The sequence below is a fragment of the Oncorhynchus kisutch genome, linkage group LG11 (genome assembly GCF_002021735.2).
Source record: "Oncorhynchus kisutch isolate 150728-3 linkage group LG11, Okis_V2, whole genome shotgun sequence".
Classification (NCBI taxonomy): domain Eukaryota; kingdom Metazoa; phylum Chordata; class Actinopteri; order Salmoniformes; family Salmonidae; genus Oncorhynchus; species Oncorhynchus kisutch.
The window spans coordinates 20,926,114-20,949,507 of record NC_034184.2 but is presented as its reverse complement, the minus strand read 5'-3'; the positions used below and the strand labels follow the sequence as shown (position 1 = coordinate 20,949,507).

General features: G+C 41.5%; 1 protein-coding gene across 6 annotated transcripts; it reads left to right on the top strand.

Moving 5' to 3' along the window:
* The first annotated feature begins 4,102 nt into the window (after window positions 1–4,102).
* On the top strand, window positions 4,103–22,619 carry rufy2 (RUN and FYVE domain containing 2). 6 transcript variants are annotated; one of them, XR_004211590.1, is made up of 19 exons: window positions 4,103–4,340; window positions 5,043–5,168; window positions 8,503–8,676; window positions 12,653–12,770; window positions 13,074–13,175; window positions 13,451–13,574; window positions 13,921–13,985; window positions 14,309–14,374; window positions 14,737–14,806; window positions 14,906–15,007; window positions 15,143–15,259; window positions 15,523–15,690; window positions 17,091–17,188; window positions 17,732–18,512; window positions 18,657–18,786; window positions 18,919–19,013; window positions 20,355–20,403; window positions 20,680–20,760; window positions 20,941–22,619. XR_004211590.1 is itself a non-coding variant. In XM_020495514.2 (19 exons), the coding sequence occupies exons 2-19, from the start codon at window positions 5,093–5,095 to the stop codon at window positions 21,082–21,084; spliced, it is 1,899 nt and encodes a 632-aa protein (XP_020351103.1). In that variant the 5' UTR covers window positions 4,103–4,340; window positions 5,043–5,092; the 3' UTR covers window positions 21,085–22,619. The 6 variants fall into 6 exon arrangements, 4 of the variants coding, with proteins under 4 accessions (XP_020351103.1, XP_020351102.1, XP_020351101.1 ...); XM_020495514.2 differs by having other exon boundaries at window positions 18,393–18,512; XM_020495513.2 differs by lacking the exon at window positions 4,103–4,340 and adding an exon at window positions 5,969–6,156 and having other exon boundaries at window positions 5,059–5,168; window positions 18,393–18,512.
* Window positions 22,620–23,394: the final 775 nt, after the last annotated feature.

Sequence of the window (23,394 nt, the reverse complement as noted above, 5' to 3'; positions counted from 1 at the left end):
TGCAAACACAGAACGGGATGTATTTTCCAGACAGTTGGATAACCATTTGAACGTAAAAGGGCAGTTCTTTGTTGTATGTCATAAAACCATGTGCTTCTACATAACACAAATATATTACTAAATGATTTGAAATGAATATCCCTATTAATGTTTACAGAATTTGTCACTGATACATATTGGGTGATCTCTTTTGTGACTATCATCTTAGTGCCTGGGCTTACCTCCGCTGTACCCGCACCCCACCATACCCCTGTCTGCGCATTATGCCCTGAATATATTCTACCATGCCCAGAAACCTGCTCCTCTTATTCTCTGTCCCCAACGCTCTAGGCGACCAGTTTTGATAGCCTTTAGCCGCACCCTCATACTACTCCTTCTCTGTTCCGCGGGTGATGTGGAGGTAAACCCAGGCCCTGCATGTCCCCAGGCACCCTCATTTGTTGACTTCTGTGATTGAAAAAGCCTTGGTTTCATGCATGTCAACATCAGAAGCCTCCTCCCTAAGTTTGTCTTACTCACTGCTTTAGCACACTCTGCTAACCCTGATGTCCTTGCTGTGTCTGAATCCTGGCTCAGGAAGGCCACCAAAAATTCAGAGATTTCCATACCCAACTATAACATCTTCCGTCAAGATAGAACTGCCAAAGGGGGAGGAGTTGCAGTTTACTGCAGAGATAGCCTGCAAAGTAATGTCATACTTTCCAGGTCCATACCCAAACAGTTCGAACTACTAATTTTGAAAATTACTCTCTCCAGAAATAAGTCTCTCACGGTTGCCGCCTGCTACCGACCCCCCTCAGCTCCCAGCTGTGCCCTGGACACCATTTGTGAATTGATCGCCCCCCATCTAGCTTCAGAGTTTGTTCTGTTAGGTGACCTAAACTGGGATATGCTTAACACCCCGCCAGTCCTACAATCTAAGCTAGATGCCCTCAATCTCACACAAATCATCAAGGAACCCACCAGGTACAACCCTAACTCTGTAAACAAGGGCACCCTCATAGATGTCATCCTGACCAACTGGCCCTCCAAATACACCTCCGCTGTCTTCAACCAGGATCTCAGCGATCACTGCCTCATTGCCTGTATCCGCTACGGAGCCGCAGTCAAACGACCACCCCTCATCACTGTCAAACGCTCCCTAAAACACTTCTGTGAGCAGGCCTTTCTAATCGACCTGGCCCGGGTATCCTGGAAGGACATTGACCTCATCCCGTCAGTTGAGGATGCCTGGTCATTCTTTAAAAGTAACTTCCTCACCATTTTAGATAAGCATGCTCCGTTCAAAAAATGCAGAACTAAGAACAGATACAGCCCTTGGTTCACCCCAGACCTGACTGCCCTCGACCAGCACAAAAACATCCTGTGGCGGACTGCAATAGCATCGAATAGTCCCCGTGATATGCAACTGTTCAGGGAAGTCCGGAACCAATACACGCAGTCAGTCAGGAAAGCTAAGGCCAGCTTCTTCAGGCAGAAGTTTGCATCCTGTAGCTCCAACTCCAAAAAGTTCTGGGACACTGTGAAGTCCATGGAGAACAAGAGCACCTCCTCCCAGCTGCCCACTGCACTGAGGCTAGGTAACACGGTCACCACTGATAAATCCATGATTATCGAAAACTTCAATAAGCATTTCTCAACGGCTGGCCATGCCTTCCGCCTGGCTAATTCAACCTCGGCCAACAGCTCCGCCCCCCCCGCAACTCCTCGCCCAAGCCTCTCCAGGTTCTCCTTTACCCAAATCCAGATAGCAGATGTTCTGAAAGAGCTGCAAAACCTGGACCCGTACAAATCAGCTGGGCTTGACAATCTGGACCCTCTATTTCTGAAACTATCTGCCACCATTGTCGCAACCCCTATTACCAGCCTGTTCAACCTCTCTTTCATCTCGTCTGAGATCCCCAAGGATTGGAAAGCTGCCGCAGTCATCCCCCTCTTCAAAGGGGGAGACACCCTGGACCCAAACTGTTACAGACCTATATCCATTCTGCCCTGCCTATCTAAGGTCTTCGAAAGCCAAGTCAACAAACAGGTCACTGACCATCTCGAATCCCACCGTACCTTCTCCGCTGTGCAATCTGGTTTCCGAGCCGGTCACGGGTGCACCTCAGCCACACTCAAGGTACTAAACGATATCATAACCGCCATCGATAAAAGACAGTACTGTGCAGCCGTCTTCATCGACCTTGCCAAGGCTTTCGACTCTGTCAATCACCATATTCTTATCGGCAGACTCAGTAGCCTCGGTTTTTCGGATGACTGCCTTGCCTGGTTCACCAATTACTTTGCAGACAGAGTTCAGTGTGTCAAATCGGAGGGCATGCTGTCCGGTCCTCTGGCAGTCTCTATGGGGGTGCCACAGGGTTCAATTCTCGGGCCGACTCTTTTCTCTGTGTATATCAATGATGTTGCTCTTGCTGCGGGTGATTCCCTGATCCACCTCTACGCAGACGACACCATTCTATATACTTTCGGCCCGTCTTTGGACACTGTGCTATCTAACCTCCAAACAAGCTTCAATGCCATACAACACTCCTTCCGTGGCCTCCAACTGCTCTTAAACGCTAGTAAAACCAAATGCATGCTTTTCAACCGGTCGCTGCCTGCACCTGCATGCCCGACTAGCATCACCACCCTGGATGGTTCCGACCTAGAATATGTGGACGTCTATAAGTACCTAGGTGTCTGGCTAGACTGCAAACTCTCCTTCCAGACTCATATCAAACATCTCCAATCGAAAATCAAATCAAGAGTCGGCTTTCTATTCCGCAACAAAGCCTCCTTCACTCAAGCCGCCAAGCTTACCCTAGTAAAACTGACTATCCTACCGATCCTCGACTTCGGCGATGTCATCTACAAAATGGCTTCCAACACTCTACTCAGCAAACTGGATGCAGTCTATCACAGTGCCATCCGTTTTGTCACTAAAGCACCTTATACCACCCACCACTGCGACTTGTATGCTCTAGTCGGCTGGCCCTCGCTACATATTCGTCGCCAGACCCACTGGCTCCAGGTCATCTACAAGTCTATGCTAGGTAAAGCTCCGCCTTATCTCAGCTCACTGGTCACGATGGCAACACCCATCCGTAGCACGCGCTCCAGCAGGTGTATCTCACTGATCATCCCTAAAGCCAACACCTCATTTGGCCGCCTTTCGTTCCAGTACTCTGCTGCCTGTGACTGGAACGAATTGCAAAAATCGCTGAAGTTGGAGACTTTTATCTCCCTCACCAACTTCAAACATCAGCTATCTGAGCAGCTAACCGATCGCTGCAGCTGTACATAGTCTATTGGTAAATAGCCCACCCTTTTCACCTACCTCATCCCCATACTGTTTTTATTTATTTACTTTTCTGCTCTTCTGCACACCAATATCTCTACCTGTACATGACCATCTGATCATTTATCACTCCAGTGTTAATCTGCAAAATTGTAATTATTTGCCTACCTCCTCATGCCTTTTGCACACATTGTATATAGACCCCCCCTTTGTTTTCTACTGTGTTATTGACTTGTTAATTGTTTACTCCATGTGTAACTCTTTGTTGTATGCTCACACTGCTATGCTTTATCTTGGCCAGGTCGCAGTTGCAAATGAGAACTTGTTCTCAACTAGCCTACCTGGTTAAATAAAGGTGAAATAAATAAATAAAAAATAATATGTGTTTGTTCCATGCATTTAGATAGTAATGCATTCTAACAGAGGTGTCGCTCACTAAACCACTTCCTGAATGTCTTTGTAATTTATACTTTCAAGACTAATGGGAACTCTGGAGGGGGGTTAAAAGAGGTGGAATCATGACGTCGGTGATAGTCAGTTCGGAAAATTGGGGCTCTAGAAAGATGCCCGATATTTCGAGTTAGAATTTCGAGCTGGATGACGGTTCAAAACGATTTTTCCCAGTCGGCGCTCGTTTTTTTTCTCGAGTTCGCGGTTATTTTGAAAGCACTGAAGTCGGAGATTTCCGAGTTCTGAATTCCCTGTTGTTTTGAACGCGGCATTACTGCAAGAGGGCAGGGGTTGGCTGGTCTGTGTAAATTTGTTCGTCCCCCTCAGCTAAACTATGTCTTCCCCTTCTCAGTGGGAGACTCCTCCCCCGCCCTCATCGACCCCTCTACTCTGCTACCCGTATGTGTATTATGTGCTCCAAGTGGTTCCTCTGAGAGACATCCCCACTCCCTGCCTGTAACTGCAGAGGGATTAGACTTCCTCGGTACCAAGGTCCAACGCAGCACAGCCAACAGGCCTCGCTCCCAGCCAGGGAAGGTCTGGAGTTACTGATTCAGTCTGAGCCCAGCTGAACCAATATAAATAGTGTGTTGCTGCTCTGCCTGAGGTAAGTTGTCACAATTTTATGTCACTCTAGAAATGCTGTAGAATCCAGGGGTCCATTTGGCAGAGTCAGACAGCAGCGGTTAGTTTAGTGCCAGTGTACAATGTCAATTAGTATATGTCCAGTGTACATTCTACAAGAGAACACAGAAGGGGGGATGTTACAGTGTAGAGTACATACAGAATCTCAGGCCATGTTGGACTGACACAGACGGGGAGGGTGCAGCAGGAAATTAGTCATATGATAGTTTAGCACTGACTGGCTAATCTGCAGGAGAACAGCAGAAACATGACTGACACTGTCAATGGACTCCACATAGTCCTGCTTCTGAAAATATAAGAAGGCTGTTCTGCCGAACAATGTTCAGTATCGAAGAACAACAGTTATAATCGTATTGCTTTATAACACAAACCAAATGATAATCTCCATGGGTTCATGAGTTTCTGTGTTATGATCCAGGTTCAAAACTAAGGACCATAAAGTGCACATTATTATATATTTTGGTTTATGGCAAACTGACTGTCTGTATTCCCTTCAGTTGGCCCTCATGCACATAAATGAGATTTCCCCCCTTTAATTCTGTAAATTTCACATTTAAAATATCCACAAATTCATAACCCTAGTAATGTTGGTTTTGTATGAATGATAATTGCTGTTGGCATTCCTATTGTGTAGCACTTTGACTACTCTCCTTTCTTATCGCAGAACAAATATTGGTGTGTCCAGGATCTTCTTGGGCCGAAGTGATCTTCACTATGTATTCCCCTCAGAGTTTACATCGTTGGGGCATCACTCATAGTGAGAGCATGGAGCGACTTTCAAACAGTCAAGGTAAACAAAAGCAGATAACCTATATTTTCTTCTCAATCACATGGTGGTTGGTACAAGACAATTGGCTACAACACAATTTATTTTAGAGACACTGGAATCCTACTGAAAGACTATATATTGAATTATTTAAACTATCAATTTCAGATGATAAACGTGATGCATGTCCCTGTGAAGTTAATCTACTGACCTTTTTAAAAATTCATGAGTAAGATTATACATTTCTGTTAACTTGTTGACAAGAAATATACATGGCTGATCATCACTTCCATTTTCTATAAACACTGTACAGAGCTAGGCTAGTAAAATATAATATTTTGCTAACATTTAATTAATCATATTTAACATTTTACTCAGTTTAAAGAATTGAAACATGTATATGTATAATCAACTGGAGTTCTTCCAGCCAGCAGTAGAGGGTAGCAGAATCCCAAGTATGGCTCTCCATTACGTAGTGCTTTTGTTTTGTGAGCGTTTTTGACACCACCCTACGGACTTGAGGGATTCAGCTTCAGTAGGGTGTAAACAAATCTCTACACTACGCCGAATAAGGGATCATTTGTTATTGATGACTGTGAAAGCGGACTTCACTCGTAGAATGTAGACGAAATGTGTTGTACATTAAAGGGTTGGCATTGGATCATTTAGCAATGTTATCCCAAACATTTGTGCAACAATGGTCGCCAGGTGAATTGTCCATAACCATATGATATTTCGACGATGGCGACACCTGCAGAGCAAGACCTTGCATTAGCTGAAGCAGAAAGCAACAAGGAGAAGTCTCAAGTATTTGGAATCCTTAGGTTACAGGAAGAAAAATCGGCCGGTGAAAAAGCTAGCACCACGACCATGATGGCAGGGGATGGGAGATGGCAGGCGCCCATATTTGCCCTAGCCAGGAAAGCATCGGAGACCTTTTCAGGAAGCAGCAGTCATGTTCTGGCAAAGGTAGCGGAACCCACATCTTTTGTAAACGAATGGAGTGTCCCAGGTAATTTGGAGTAATGTGTTCATCATGTTGTTCTTGATTTTTGCATAAATCAACAAAGCTGTCATGTCATCGTGTGCCTGCTCCCATGTTACAGTATCAAAGGCATATGTCGGTCATTGTTAATTTAGTGCAACATACAATCAATTTAGCAACATGCATATATTTTTCCGCTTGTGCATCAGAATCAAGTCATATTCATTCATTGACTATTTGGAGAAGGGTGTAATTGCGGCACGCAATCCGGGGCGTTCCTGCATGTGGGTATTCTTGCATGTGGGTATTCTTGCATGTGGGCATTCCTTTATCTGCAGGAACCCCTCTTTATACTTATATTGGCAAATGTTTACGCGAGGACGCTGTACACAGGCGGGAGACTGAGCTGCTTCTGTACACTACTGTAGGTGCCGGTAATGCACCAAAACGCTGCTTTCTTGTAGTTATGTTAACGACTGCGAAGCTAGCTAGTTAGGACTCCGGTACACAATAAGTCCAATGGGATGCTAGTGGGGGGTTCTGGCACAATAGTGTGTGATAGCGGACCGCAATATTGTTAAATTGTGATAACCTTCTGGTGATAATGTGGTTTTTCTACAGATCAATAGCTGGTTCGAAACCACACCCCGCCCTATGAGCAAAATACATTGAAAGGACTTATTTTCAAGGTCTCGTGCTCTCTGGTCGGGCTCATAGCGTGATCCAGATGTGATGCTTGCTGCGGTTACTATGGGTGATGCAGGCACGCTGCATCTCGTATGAAGTTGGAATTACTGGGCCTGTAATGCAAGGATAGATCTCTCACACATGAAGTGGTGCGACAGAATGACAGCATACTGACTATGATCTGAAACAGAATAGCAACATGCTCAATGCCATCATTTGCCCAATTTACATTTTAGTCCTTTAGCAGAGCTCTTATCCAGAGCGACATACACTGTCGTTGCAAGCCCATGCTCTACCATGTGTCTGAATATTTGCATAAATGTTATCCTATTGTCAGTGGCTTGCTCTGTCAACATGGGGAGAGTGCTGATTTGATTGGGGATAGGTTATTGTGCAGGGGTCTTTAATCTTATCTTGCCCAGGGACCCCCTCCCAGGCAAACCTGCGACCCAAGGACTCTCATCATATGTTAGCAAAACAATTAATGAACATGTCTTATCATGTTAATGATAATGGCAAGGAGAAGTACTCAATATTTTAAAGTAAATAGATTTGGTAGATAGTTTTTTATTATTTTGACCACCCCACATTATAATTGGAACAGACCTTTCTAGTTAATATGCTAACTCCAAACACAGTTTCGCTAAGAGCAACTGGTTAAACAAAGGTTAGCCATGTGTTGGCAAATATGTTATGTCCAATTCCAGAAAGCTTACCAGCAGCCTGCGGCATTTGTCGTAATGGTAGCCTGTTTGCGAGTGCTGTCAGATACTCCAGTGAGTATAATTTGCTCAATATTAGGAGTTGAAAAATAAAGCTGACTTCATTAGAAATATATTCTACTGCTGGTATGTTAATAAAAATACAAGTATTCTATTGTTGCGAGCGATATTCATAAAAACATTGGGGGGGGTACTGCATACCCCTGTTATAGAGCACTAGTTCATCACTGAGGCCTAGACTCTGAAACTGTAGGCCTGCTGCCATATCTTGCTGGCCTTTCAAAAACGCAGAAGATACTGCCCAAAGCATGGGTGGCGCAGCGGTCTAAGGCACTGCATCTCAGTGCAAGAGGCGTCCTACAGTCCCTGGTTCGAATCCAGGCTGTATCACATCCGGCCGTGATTGGGAGTCCTGTAGGGCGGTGCAATTGGCCCAGCGTCGTCCGGGTTTGGCCGTGGTAGGCCGTCATTGTAAATAAGAATTTGTTCTTAACTGACTTGCCTAGTGAAATACATTTTTTTAAATCCATAGAATTACATATTAGAAACATATATTAGAAATGTAAGAAGTAATTTAATAGGATCTCTGTGGACCCTGCATATTTCCAGCTAGAGGCCAGTGCAAAACTGTTTCTGATCAATGTTTTTCTTCTGGTTTGATCAGAAGTGGTGATTACACATAGTTGATCAGAAAATATTATTTATTGGCCAAGATTAAATCCAATTTCGTGCCTACATACAGTATCATGTCTGTACAACACATGTTCTAGGCAATTATGAAATGTGAGATGTATCCATGACTGTTTGTTGAAATACTGTAAGATGGGCACTATAGATGTCAATATCTGCTGTATGTATGTGTGCACTACTATGAAAAACATAATCGCATGGCTCTTTGTTGACATACTATAGGTAGTTTGAATTGACCACTCCCTATTGTGGGTCTGTTCCCTTCCCTCTCTAGCTCTGCGGGACCCTATGTCGATGGAGAGAACTAACCTGCTGAACATGGCCAAGCTCAGCATCAAAGGCCTGATCGAGTCGGCCCTCAGTTTTGGACGCACCCTGGACTCCGACTACCCTCCACTCCAGCAGTTCTTTGTTGTCATGGAGCACTGCCTCAAACATGGCCTCAAAGGTATTCACTCACTCATTGTGACGATGGTGCAGAACTAGTTGAATCCTATTCATAATGGTAACAGTATCAGCTTATGGACATGTTTTCATTGCATAATAATTTATGTTCGTTACATAATGAATACATACAGCTAGCTACACACAATTGCACACACAGCTAGCCACACACACACACACACACACACACATACCATACATACATACAGTGGGGCAAAAAAGTATTTAGTCAGCCACCAATTGTGGAAGTGCTCCCACTTCAAAAGATGAGAGGCCTGTAATATTCATCATAGGTACACTTCAACATACTTATTTTCCACCATAATTTGCAAATACATTCATTAAAAATCCTACAATGTAATTTTCTGGATTTTTTTTCTTCTCATTTTGTCTGTCATAGTTGAAGTGTACCTATGATGAAAATTACATGCCTCTCATCTTTTTAAGTGGAAGAACTTGCACAATTGGTGGCTGACTAAATAATTTTTTGCCCCACTGTACGTACGTACATACATACATACATAATCACACATAGCTAGCTACACACCATCACACACAGCTAGCTACACACAGAGGTCGACCGATTAATTAGGGCCGATTTCAAGATTTCATAACAATCGGGAATCGGTATTTTGTTTTTTTTGACTTTTTATATTTTTTGACATTTATTTAATCTTTATTTAACTAGGCAAGTCAGTTAAGAACACATTCTTATTTTCAATGACGGCCTAGGAATGGTTGGCCAACTGCCTCGTTCAGGGACAGATTTTCACATTGTCAGCTCGGGGATCCAATCTTGCAACCTTACAGTTAAATAGTCCAACGCAATAATGACCTGCCTCTCTCTCCTTGCACTCCACAAGGAAACTGCCCTTTACGCAAATGCAGTAAGCCAAGGTAAGTTGCTAGCTAGCATTAAACTTATCTTATAAAAAACAATCAATCATAATCACTAGTTAACTACACATGGTTGATGATATTACTAGATATTATCTAGCGTGTCCTGTGTTGCATATAATCTGACTGAGCATACAAGTACAGTGCCTTGCGAAAGTATTCGGCCCCCTTGAACTTTGCGACCTTTTGCCACATTTCAGGCTTCAAAACATAAAGATATAAAACTGTATTTTTTTGTGAAGAATCAACAACAAGTGGGACACAATCATGAAGTGGAACGACATTTATTGGATATTTCAAACTTTTTTAACAAATCAAAAACTGAAAAATTGGGCGTGCAAAATTATTCAGCCCCTTTACTTTCAGTGCAGCAAACTCTCTCCAGAAGTTCAGTGAGGATCTCTGAATGATCCAATGTTGACCTAAATGACTAATGATGATAAATACAATCCACCTGTGTGTAATCAAGTCTCCGTATAAATGCACCTGCACTGTGATAGTCTCAGAGGTCCGTTAAAAGCGCAGAGAGCATCATGAAGAACAAGGAACACACCAGGCAGGTCCGAGATACTGTTGTGAAGAAGGTTAAAGCCGGATTTGGATACAAAAAGATTTCCCAAGCTTTAAACATCCCAAGGAGCACTGTGCAAGCGATAATATTGAAATGGAAGGAGTATCAGACCACTGCAAATCTACCAAGACCTGGCCGTCCCTCTAAACTTTCAGCTCATACAAGGAGAAGACTGATCAGAGATGCAGCCAAGAGGCCCATGATCACTCTGGATGAACTGCAGAGATCTACAGCTGAGGTGGGAGACTCTGTCCATAGGACAACAATCAGTCGTATATTGCACAAATCTGGCCTTTATGGAAGAGTGGCAAGAAGAAAGCCATTTCTTAAAGATATCCATAAAAAGTGTCGTTTAATGTTTGCCACAAGCCACCTGGGAGACACACCAAACATGTGGAAGAAGGTGCTCTGGTCAGATGAAACCAAAATTGAACTTTTTGGCAACAATGCAAAACATTATGTTTGGCGTAAAAGCAACACAGCTCATCACCCTGAACACACCATCCCCACTGTCAAACACGGTGGTGGCAGCATCATGGTTTGGGCCTGCTTTTCTTCAGCAGGGACAGGGAAGATGGTTAAAATTGATGGGAAGATGGATGGAGCCATATACAGGACCATTCTGGAAGAAAACCTGATGGAGTCTGCAAAAGACCTGAGACTGGGACGGAGATTTGTCTTCCAACAAGACAATGATCCAAAACATAAAGCAAAATCTACAATGGAATGGTTCAAAAATAAACATATCCAGGTGTTAGAATGGCCAAGTCAAAGTCCAGACCTGAATCCAATCGAGAATCTGTGGAAAGAACTGAAAACTGCTGTTCACAAATGCTCTCCATCCAACCTCACGGAGCTCGAGCTGTTTTGCAAGGAGGAATGGGGAAAAAGATTCGGTCTCTCGATGTGCAAAACTGATAGAGACATACCCCAAGCGACTTACAGCTGTAATTGCAGCAAAAGGTGGCGCTACAAAGTATTAACTTAAGGGGGCTGAATAATTTTGCACGTCCAATTTTTCAGTTTTTGATTTGTTAAAAAAGTTTGAAATATCCAATAAATGTCGTTCCACTTCATGATTGTGTCCCACTTGTTGATTCTTCACAAAGAAATACAGTTTTATATCTTTATGTTTGAAGCCTGAAATGTGGCAAAAGGTCGCAAAGTTCAAGGGGGCCGAATACCTTCGCAAGGCACTGTATCTGACTGAGCGGTGGTAGGCGTCAAGCATTGTGCTGTTTATGACTTCAAACCTATCAATTCCCGAGATGAGGCTGGTGTGACTGAAGTGAAATGGCTGGCTAGTTAGCGCGCGCTAATAGCGTTTCAAACTTCACTCGCTCTGAGCCTTGGGATGGTTGTTTCCCTTGCTCTGCATGGGTAATGCTGCTTCGATGTGGTGGCTGTTGTCCTTGTGTTGCTGGTTCAAGCCCAGGGAGGAGCGAGGAGAGGGACGGAGGCTATACTGTTACACTATCAATACTAAAGTGCCTATAAGAACATCCAATAGTCAAAGGTTAATGAAATACAAATGGCATAGAGGGAAATAGTCCTATAATAACTACAACCTACAACTTCTTACCTGAGAATATTGAAGACTCATGTTAAAAGGAACCACCAGCTTTCATATGTTCTCATGTTCTGAGCAAGGAACTGAAACATTAGCTTTCTTACATAGCACATATTGCACTTTTACGTTCTTCTCCAACACTTTGTTTTTGCATTATTTAAACCAAATTGAACATGTTTCATTATCTACTTGAGGCTAAATAGATTTTATTGATGTATTATATTAAGTTAAAATAAGTGTTAATTCAGTATTGTTGTAATTGTCATTATTACAAATGCATTTTTATTTTAAAATCTACCGATTAAATCGGTATCGGCTTTTTTGGTCATCCAATAATCAGTATCGGCGTTGAAAAATCATAATCGGTCGACCTCTAATACATGCATATCTATATAATCACACATAGCTAGCTACACACACATTATCTCACACACACACACACACACCGGGCTAGCTACACACACACACACACACACATAATCAAAAATAACTAGCTACACACAAACACACACACGGCTTCTTACACACACATAATCCCACACAGCTAGCTACACACACACAGTTAGCTGCACACATACATACATAATCACACAAACACACATAATCACACAAACACACTTAATCACACACAGCTAGCTATACACGCATAATCACAAACACACATTATATGCATAATCACATACCCACATATGTCTAAACACACCCACATAATCACACACACACATTCATTCATACATAATCACACACACATACTCACACGCAACTAACAACTGCATAATCCCCAATGCCAGCCCTTGGCGGGACCTGCTGGATATACAAATATGCAATCTCCCCTTTCCCATACATTATTTGATAGTTAAGGTTGCAAAGACAAAATTTCTCAACAGTGTTGTGTAACATTACCCATGGCATAAGGATCAATGTTTGTTTTTGCAACCCTAGTGAAGAAGTCCTTTCTTGGATACAACAAGTCACTGTGGGGTCCTCTGGAGATGGTGGAGAAGTTGTGTCCTGAGGCAGGAGAGATTGCAGCCAGCGTCAGGGACCTACCAGGACTAAAGTACACACACACACACACACACACCTTTTGATTAAGGGCTTGATTCAATCTGCTTCACCGAAGTTCAGCACTATAGCGTGATTGAAATGTAAAGGTAATTTCCGATTGAAATGACAGATGCAGCATTTAATGTGAATGCAGTCGCTGCTGACGCGGGAACTCTGAATTTAAATGTCAATTGTGCTACAATGCTGATCTTCAGCTCTATGGATTGAATTGAGCCCTCTTCACTTGGAATGTAAATAGGGATATAATATGACTATGGATTGTTGGATAGTTGCAGTTTGTGCTCTGTTGTTGTAGGACTCCACTGGGCAGAGCTCGGGCCTGGCTGCGTCTGGCCCTGATGCAGAAGAGGCTGGCTGATTACCTCCGCCTTCTGATCACCAGAAAGGACCTGCTGAGGTACTGGAAGTACCTCCAGTCTCAATTCACTCACACTGTTTTTCTCACACACTGTTTCACCTCCAATCACACCCCTTGGGCAGGCAGACAGGGGAGGCTCCTCAGTGGTGGTTCACCATCTGCCTCTAAGCAGGCTAGACGCTAATACCTTCAGATGGGTAAAGGAGGTGTCAGTCTCATGCCATTTTCTATGAAGATATACGGTTAGTATAAACAGTAATTATATTTGTTTTCACAATTTAATGTGAAATATGTTTCTTTGTGTGTACGCACAGTGATTTCTATGACAACTCTGCTGTGATGGTAGAGGAGGAGGGTGCTGTCATTGTTGGCCTGCTGGTGGGACTCAATGTGATCGATGCCAACCTGTGTGTCAAGGGCGAGGACCTGGATACACAGGTGAGTCAACGCCCCTCACTTCAGTCATTGTTATAAAAAAAATCCCCCAAAATCCCCAGCCTTTAAATTAGGCAAGTGAGTGGACACTGTTATTCAGGGTCCTACTTGCTGACAGAGGATTGGCGTTCCTTTCACCTCATGGAGATTTACTTGTCTCATCCCAACAGACTAGTATCTGGAAGAACTGTCACAGTGCAAACTGTTCAGCTGTGCTTCTAATCTGCTCAGAATGTTGTGGACATTTTATAGTCTAATTATCTCAGCCCAACTTGAGAAGGAATATACTGGTCACAGTCTATGCAGACATTTCTAAATAATGGTGTATGTGACATTTAACATTTCTTAGGTTGGGGTCATTGACTTCTCAATGTACTTGAAAAATGACATTGATGACTACAGAAGTGGAGAAAGGTAAAGTAGATAGTCTCGTTACTTTAATGCACTGGTATTCAAACTTTTTCAATGGGGACTTCATTTTTCCCATGCAGAATTTCTGGGGACCCTGCCCCAAATCTAAAGACACAACCTTAAAATGTGTGTGTGTGTGTGTGTGTGTGTGTGTATATATATATATCACTGCTTTAATGAGATGGAATATACCCCATTAAAACATCTACTACTATACTTTATTTGTCTTGGATAAGCTGAGAAGGATAATAGTATGCTTGAAACATTTGAACATAAATGTTGACTAATTTACAGATTTTCTCTTCCATGATTTGTTTTCCCAATAGAAATGGTCAAGTAGCAGCCATCCTAGACCAGAAGAACTATGTTGAAGAATTAAATAGGCAGCTTAAGTATTTTTCTTTTTCTTTACCATACTGTATAATTTTGGGAGAAAAAAATGTTGGTGTGATAATTGCTCAACCATGTGTTTCAGCTCTTATTTAGGCCAAGTCATTGGCACTGGTTATGCAAGTGCAGATGTCTCTTCTGTTGTATTGGCTTACGTTCCTTGCACAACCTCAAACACTACAGTACTCAAGCTCACTAGTTCAACGGCAGGAAATGTAATTGTAAAGGACAATGAAAGGACTACTCAGGTTATTTTGTGAGGACTTTTAAGTCTGATTGAACATGCAGTGTGTTTCTTCAAATGTCTGTTGGGAGAGACTAAATATGAAATGGCACTAAATTAGCAGTTGTTTTTTTGACACAGTTCTTCAGTACACGGCTTACAAGGGAGGGTCGATAACTTGGAGAAATCGAACTCTAAACTCATTGAGGAGGTATGGCATTCTCTCTTAATAGTACTGTACTAACATCCTGAAGCATTTACCATTTTATACATCTGATTTGGTGTTCATTTGAACCTCTTTTCATTGTAGCTGGCGATTGCAAAAAATAACATAATCAAACTGCAAGAGGAGAACCATCAGCTTAGAAATGAGAACACTATTATTCTCATAAAAGCTCAGCAGCAACTTGAGGTTTGCCTTTTACAATGTCCTGCTCTCTGTCTTGGTCAGTCAGACTTCAACATGTTCCTCATTTGTTGTGTTTGTGGTCTAAGGACATGTGGGTCTGGTCTAATCCACTAATGTCTCCTCTTGTGTCACTGTCAGGTGACCCAGGTTGACGTGGATGTGGAGCTGGACACCTATAAGCAGTCGAGGCAGGGCCTTGACGAGATGTACAACGAGGCCAGGAGACAGCTCAGGGAGGAGTGTCAACTACGCCAGGTCAGTTGTCATCCAGTTGTTTCCCCTTTATACTTTTTCTAAGGGGGCACAGGCTGAGGGAAGAGCTACAGTAGAAAGTGGAGCCTGCCTCACCTATACAATAGAGGCAACACTGCCAATGTAAGCCAACTCAGAATTCTGAAATGGTCATCTTTGCTTGCAAGGTGCAGTCAATAGCATTGTCTGTGTAAGGAAGGTCAGTGGTTTACAGTTAAGCAGGATTTGGGGTGACCGACAGCTGCTGTCCTTGTACCCCACTGTAGGATGTGGAAAATGAGTTGGTGGTACAGGTGAGCATGAAGCAGGAGATGGATCTGGCCATGAAACTGTTGGAAAAGGACATTCACGAAAAACAGGACACACTGATCGGCCTGCGCCACCAGCTGGATGAAGTCAAGGCCATCAATGTGGAAATGTACACAAAAATGCAGGTACTGTGGAGCTTTTTGTATGGCACATTTTGCTGGTGCTTTTGTGAATAGAGTAGGCTATATTGTTTGTTACAGTGCCTTCAGAAAGTATTCATACCCCTTGACTTATTCCACACAATACCCCATAATGAAAAAGTGAACATGTTTTTAGAAATGTTAGCAAATTTATTGAAAATTAAATACAGAAATATCTAATTTACATAAGTATTCACACCACTGACTCAATACTTTTATAGAAGCACCTTAAGCAGTGATTACGTCTGGGAGTCTTTCTGGGTAAGTCTCTTAAGAGATTTCCACACCTGGATTGTGCAACATCTGCCCATTTATTATTTTCATATTTCGTCAAGCTCTGGCTAATTAGTTGTTTATCATAGCTAGACAACCATTTTCAGGTCTTGCCATAGATTTAAGTCAAAACTGTAACTCAGCCACTCAGGAAAATTCATTGTCTTCATGGTAAGCAACTCCAGCATAAATCTGGCCATAGGTTATTGTCCTGCTGAAAGGTGAATTCATCTCCCAGTGTGTTGGAAAGCTGAACCAGGTTTTCCTCTAGAATTCTGCCTGTGCTTAACTCCATTATGTTTCATTTTTTTATCCTGGAAAAACTCCCCAGTCCTTAAAGGTTACAAGCATACCCATAACATGATGCAGCCACCACTATGGTTGAAAATATGGAGAGTAGTACTCAGTAATGTGTTATATTGTATTTGCCCCAAACACTTTATATTCAGAACAAAAAAGTTATTGCTTTGCCACATTTTTTGCAGTATTACTTTAGTGCCTTGTTGCAAACAGGATGTATGTTTTTTTTTAAAATATTTTTATTCTATACAGGCTTCCTTCTTTTCACTCTGTCAATTAGGTTAGTATTGTGGAGTAACTACATTGTTGATCCATCCACAGTTTTCTCCTATTGTAGCCATTAAAACTCTATAACCGTTTTAAAGTTACCATTGGCCTCATGGTAAAATCCCTGAGTGGATTCCTTCCTCTCCGGCAACTGAGCTAGGAAGGACGCATGTATATTTGTAGTGACTGGGTGTATTGATACACCATGCAAAGTGTAATTAACAACTTCACCATGCTCAAAGGGATATTCAATGTCTGCTTTTTTTTTTCCGATTTACTAATAGGTGACTCAAGCAATATTGACTCAAGACATTTCAGCTATTCATTTGTAATTAATTTGTTAAATAGATTACATATTAAAAACATATTCAACTTTGACATGGGTTATTGTGTGTAAGCCAGTGACAGATCTCAATTTAATCAATTTTAAATTCAGGCTGTAACACAACAAAATGTGGAAAATGTCAAGGGGTGTGAATACTTTGAAGGCAGGGTATTTTACAGTGACTATACTGATCTGAGGGTTTTCTTGTGTTGTCAACCAGACTTCTGATGATGGCATGAAACAGAAGAATGACATAATCACTCGTTTGGAGGAGAAGACCAATCAAATCACAGCAACCATGAAACAGCTGGAGCAAAGGTAAGGGTGTTGACTTAAAGATCCTCTTAAATAATTTGGAATTAATATTTAAGGCCCGGTTTCCCTGATTAAGCCTAGCCCCGAACTAAAAAGTGCTTTCAGTGGAGATGAAATGCTTAATCTGAGTGCAGGAAACCGGGCCATAATGTGGCATGCAAAGTATTTCCTCTTTTTGCATGTAGGTGTATTTTTTCAAATATATGTTTCACCGTATCAATCATTTGGAACATTGACTTGGCTGTAGTCTGGTTGTGTTGTGATGCGACCATAGCTTCGTCATGTCTGTCAACACAGACCATCCTTCCCTTTGTCTTCCTTTGGTTTGCCATCTTTGTGACATCTTTAGAGAATGCTTTGCTTAACAATTTCTTAAGGTTTTTTGGTAAAATGGAGGTTCACTGATATTGACATCCTCTTTCCCTTTTTGCTTTCTTTCTTGCCTTTATTTCTTCCATCTTTTACCCTCATACTTTTCATTTCTACATCGATACACCTCTTTCTATCATCCTGTACCCCCCCATCATGCCTACTTGATCTCAATAGTGATAAAGATTTGCTGAGCCAGACACGCACACTCGCCATGTCATTTGTAAAATGTGCCAGCACAGACACTGAGAACCAATACAAGCTTGTTAAAGACATCTCTTTCTGAGCTTTTAAACACAACCACTAACTCTCAGTAAACACTAGGCAGGGGATTTGTTCATATGCAGTATCGTAAAGTAACAGTTCATTGGTTTTTGTATCAGTCTGTTGAGATAAGCTTCTTTCACAAAATGAAGTTTTGTAGTGCATCCCATTATTGTGGTGTGTAATAACTAATACACTCAAACATATCTGTAAGAGCAAATACTATACTCATTATAGCCAATAAAAAGTATAACAATTGTTTATCACATGACACAATAAAGTTAAATGTTTTGAAATTGTGGTTGTGGAATGATGAAATCATTGGCAGCACCATTACGTTTGTCTTTGAGTGTAGTGAACACACCATCTTTAGCCCCATGAGTGTGTTCATGGAAATGTTAAACTGGCCTGCCACTGCCTGGCCATCTTCCCTCCAAAGGGGCCTGCCTGCCTGTAGGTGTTTGGTCTTCCCTTTTTCTTCTGCCAGTTTGTCCCATTGCATCCCAACCCCTTGTACCCCCTTTTCTTTGTGATTGGAGCCTCAGTTTTACCCAGTTGGTTTGAATTACACCAGATTACAAGAGGCAGAGCGGGACCGCTGGACTGCAGAAGATGGAGCTCGCAAATTCAAGCATGACTTTGCCAACAAAGCCGACAGCCTCCAAAAGCAGATAGCCCAGAGAGAGAAACAAATGTAAGTACACATACATACTGTATATTTATAGTAGCTCTTAGCACTTATTCCTATATACAACAAATATAATTTTTGTGTCTGCACCAAAATGAAGATTAAGGGATAGTAATATGGCTGTAATCCAGGATTTTGTTCCTGTTGTAGGCTGCAGCTGGAGACAGACCTAAAGATTGAGAAGGAGTGGCGGCAAACCTTACAGAACGACCTGGAGAGGGAACGAGACATCGTCGCCCAGCTTAGTGCTGAAGCCCAACAAATAAATGGACTTAAAAAGGTTTGAGGGTTCTTCATGGAGTTTATTGTGGCATTAAGAAGTATTATGTTCAACATATTTTCTGTTGCGTCACAGGTGTAGAGTATATTTATACACATGGTGGATTGATGTATTTCACATGTTTTTCTCCAGGAGTTCCACAGGCTGCAGGATGAGAACAGCCAGCTGAAGGGGATTTGTGAAGAACAGGAGCAGGCCCTGGAGGAGTTAGGCTGCAAACTCAGCGAGTACTTGTCTATTTTAAACTCATTTGATGTATGTTTTTATCAAACACTGTCTCTTTCAAATAAGAATTCGGCCTCTTTCCCCCATCAATTACAGCAATCTCAACGTACCTTTTAACTTCTTGCGTCGAGCCATCCCGGATCCGGGATCGTGAATACAGCCTCAAGCTCATTACCATAACGCAACGTTAACTATTCATGAAAATTAAATTAAATGAAATTAATATGCTAGCTCTCAAGCTTAGCCTTTTGTTAACAACACTGTCATCTTAGATTTTCAAAATATGCTTCTCAACCATAGCAAAACAAGCATTTGTGTAACAGCTAGCGCTGCTAGCGTAGCATTTAGCGTTAGCATTAGCAGGCAACATTTTCACAAAAACCAGAAAATCATTCAAATAAAATCATTACCTTTGAAGAACTTCAGATGTTTTCAATGAGGAGACTCTCAGTTAGATAGCAAATGCTCAGTTTTTCCTGAAAGATTATTTGTTTAGGAGAAATTGCTCCGTTTGGTGCGTCACGTTTGGCTACCAAAAAAAACGAAAATTCAGTCTTCAAAACGCCAAACTTTTTTCCAAATTAACTCCATAATATCGACTGAAACATGGTAAAGGTTGTTTAGAATCAATCCTCAAGGTGTTTTTCACATATCTCTTCATGATATATAATTCGTTGAAAGCCTCCTCTCTCCTCTCAATCACTGGATGACTGCGTGCAGCTTGTAGATTACGCACCAATTTAGACAAAGGACACCGGGCGGACCCCTGGTAAATGTAGTCTCTTATGGCCAATCTTCCAATGATATGCCTACAAATACGTCACAATGCTGCAGACACCTTGGAGAAACGATAGAAAGGGCAGGCTCATTCCCGGCGCATTCACAGCCATATAAGGAGACAATGGAAAACAGAGCTTCAAAAATTCTGCCCATTTCCTGGTTGAAGTTTCATCTTGGTTTCGCCCGTAGCATGAGTTCTGTGGCACTCACAGATAATATTTGTTTTGGAAACCTTAGTGTTTTCTTTCCAAAGCTGCCAATTATATGCATAGTCGAGCATCTTTTCGTGACAAAATACTGCGCTTAAAACGGGCACGTTTTTTTATCCATAAATTAAAAGAGCGCCCCCTATATCCAAGAAGTTAAGATAAAAGTGGAAAGGCTGTATCAGAAGCAACATTATTTTATGTTGTGGAGGGGCTATAATCACATACATGATCCCCTTTCATTCTTCCTGGCCTTTAGTTAGTGCTCTTACTGTTTTAATGTTCCGTTAAGGATTTTTAAATTAATAATATGAGACATGAATTCAGTTAACTGATGCCTGGCTTTTCTTAATCCAGATCAAAACTTAAAATCGAAGACATAAAAGAGGCAAATAAAGCTCTTCAGGTAAGTGTCTTGAGTTCTACATCATTATTCAAATGAAAGTTCAATCCAATCAGTACATTTTCTGATGAAAACAACTTAATTGAAATGTCTGCATTTATTTCACTTTTAGATTGTGTGTGTTGTATTGCTGCACTGTTTGAGTGAGAAACATAAGTATTTCGCTGCACCTGTGATAACATCTGCAAAACTTTTATTTAATTTGAACTGAACTACCAACAAGCATGTTGAAATTTGCCAGTGCTGTTCCATGAGTGCCCTATCTAACAAATATTCCAGGGAGGGCAGGTCTGGTTGAAGGACAAAGATGCTACCCACTGTAAACTTTGTGAGAAGGAGTTCTCCATCTCTAGGAGAAAGGTTAGGATAAACTCATTACATTTTTCATGTGAAATTAATTGGGACAATGCTGAACCAGCAATCAACACAAAGTGTAACATTAACAAGAATAGCAACTATGCAAACCATAACCCACCTTCTCCTTGGGGTGTACTTCTTGCCTAGATAAGCTGAGGTGTTTTCCATGTCTCATTTCTCTAGCACCACTGTAGAAACTGTGGGGAGATCTTCTGCAATGCCTGCTCTGACAACGAGCTGCCCCTCCCTGCCTCACCAAAACCAGTGAGGGTCTGTGATACGTGCCACGCCCTTCTCCTCCAACGCTGCTCCTCCAATGCCACGTGAGATGCCCCCCTTCAGGCCCAGCCGCAGCTTTAACTCAATTCCCCGCAGCTCAGACTACCAGGAAACCTCTGAGCTCATGTGACTGTTATCACATGTCAAGTGTGTACATTCTACAAGGTATATCGCTTTGTGTAGCATGAGATTTGAGATGTTATATCTGTGACACTAAGGTTCTTGTGATAAATGTCAACATTCCCTTATAATAGATAAACCATTTGGGCAGCTGAGCATATCATTCCAAATCTGCAGTAAGAATATCTTGATGAGACAATTTTAAAGTATGTTTCTCTGTGTGACACAGTGGCTGAGCCTGATGTGATAAGGACTGGAGTCATATTTTTTGTTTTGAGTCATGTTATTTCACTTGAACGGTCTGAAAGGATGAGTACATTTTTGTTGTTGACCAAATCTCTTTTTTATTTACATTTGTGTGCTTTCTCATTCCCATTATGGTGAGAACCTGGGAATGCTTGAACACGGAAAGTATCACTCGAGGTTAACAAAATGGAATAACATTGTGGATAAAGTTTAATGACACTTTTGTGTACAACATCTAAAGAAATGCATCACTATACTGAGTGTTGTCATTTCCAAAAATATATATGTTTTTGGAGCTGTTTTATCTGTGCCCCTGCAACTGTAGAAAGAGCACGAGGAAATATCTTGCTGGTGGGGTTTCTCAAAACCAAGTGAAATCGCAAAAGAAGTGGCTGAACACTTCTATAGCATGCTATTTACAAAAAAAGAGATTTGGTTATACAAAGTGAACTTCTTCTCCTATAACTGATGTAATTCACATGTGCCTCTAATAAGCCAAAATACTAAATGAGTACCTTTCAGACTTGTTTCTGCATGGTAGAATGCAGGCACATTTCAGAAGTATGTTTACCAAAAGCACTGTTCCTGATACTGCTTTGTGACAAATAAGCAGAGACTACAAGACAGAGCAAATGTATGTTGTACTTTTGATTAGGTAGGCCTAATAAATTATTACCTTAAGTATTCAAATACAGTATCTAGCTAACAATTCAGTTTGGAAACATGCCAATTGTATTTCTTTTCAGAGACTAATCAGGCAAGTTAAAAAACTTGGATCACTAAGTGGCAAGAAATTTGAGATGCACTAATTCGTGTAACCACTTATACACTTGCTGGATTTTGTTTTGTATTCAATCAGCAAAGCAATGTTTACAATATATAATTTTACAAAACTGGAATTAATACTTTATTACAAATGGATGTCCTACATCTCACATAGATGATCAAAACATACTGTGTGCAGTATGTTTTCAATATATTGTCTTGTTCACTAGAAACCAGTTACTTTGCAAAGCATTAATTCATGTTGCCAATCATGTCATTTTGACTATGAAATTTAAAGTGATTGAACGGGATCTTAAGCATTTACAAATATGTAACACATACGGATTGCAGGATTTTTTCCCCCATAGTTTTGCTGGACATAAAATATGAAATGGATGTAGTACACAATAGCGGACATGAATAAAGATGGCGTCCCCCATCTACTTACAGAACCCTCAAAGTATTCATACCCATTTTAGTCATTTAGCAGACGCTCTTATCCAGAGCGATTTACAGTAGCGAATGCATACATTTTCATATTTGTTCATACTGGTCCCCTGTGGGAATCGAACCCACAACCCTGGCATTGCAAGGGCCATGCTCTACCAACTGAGACACACTTGACTTATTCCACATTTTGTTAAAGCCTCAATTAAAAATGTATTAAAGATTTCTCTCTCACAAACACAATGTGAAAACATGTTAAAAAAATATACATTTGCAGATTTGAAAAGGAAATACAGAAATCTAATTTACACAAGTATTCACAAACCTGAGTCAATACTTTGTAGAAACACCTTTGGTGGCAATTACAGCTGTGTCGTCTTGGGTGTCTGTATCAGCTTTGCACATCTGGATTTGGGGATTTTCTCCCATTCTTCCTTGCAGACTTAAGTTTGATGGGGACAGCGGTGAACAGCAATCTTCAATTCCTTCCACATATATTTTCAATGGGATACAAGACAGAGCTTTGGCTAGGCCACTGAAGGACTTTCCCATTTTTCTGAAGCCATGTCAGTATTGCTTTGAATGTATGCTTGGGGTCATTGTCCTGTTGGAATGTAAATCTTCGCCCCAGTTGGTTTGCTCTCTGAAACAGGTTGCGCATATTCGTCAACCATTTTCCCCTCTATCCTTACCAGTCTCCGCTGCTGAAAAGCATACCAATAGCATGATGCTGCCACTATGCTTCACGGTAGGGAGGGTATAAAGACGGGTGATGAGCTG

Excerpts from the sequence above, each read along its gene's own strand:
- rufy2 (XM_020495510.2), top strand. The coding sequence starts at position 5,886 with ATGGCGACACCTGCAGAGCAAGACCTTGCATTAGCTGAAGCAGAAAGC. Across the intron at positions 15,691-17,090 it reads AAATGTACACAAAAATGCAG|ACTTCTGATGATGGCATGAA; the intron begins GTACTGTGGAGC and ends GTTGTCAACCAG. Across the intron at positions 20,761-20,940 it reads TCTCCATCTCTAGGAGAAAG|CACCACTGTAGAAACTGTGG; the intron begins GTTAGGATAAAC and ends TCATTTCTCTAG.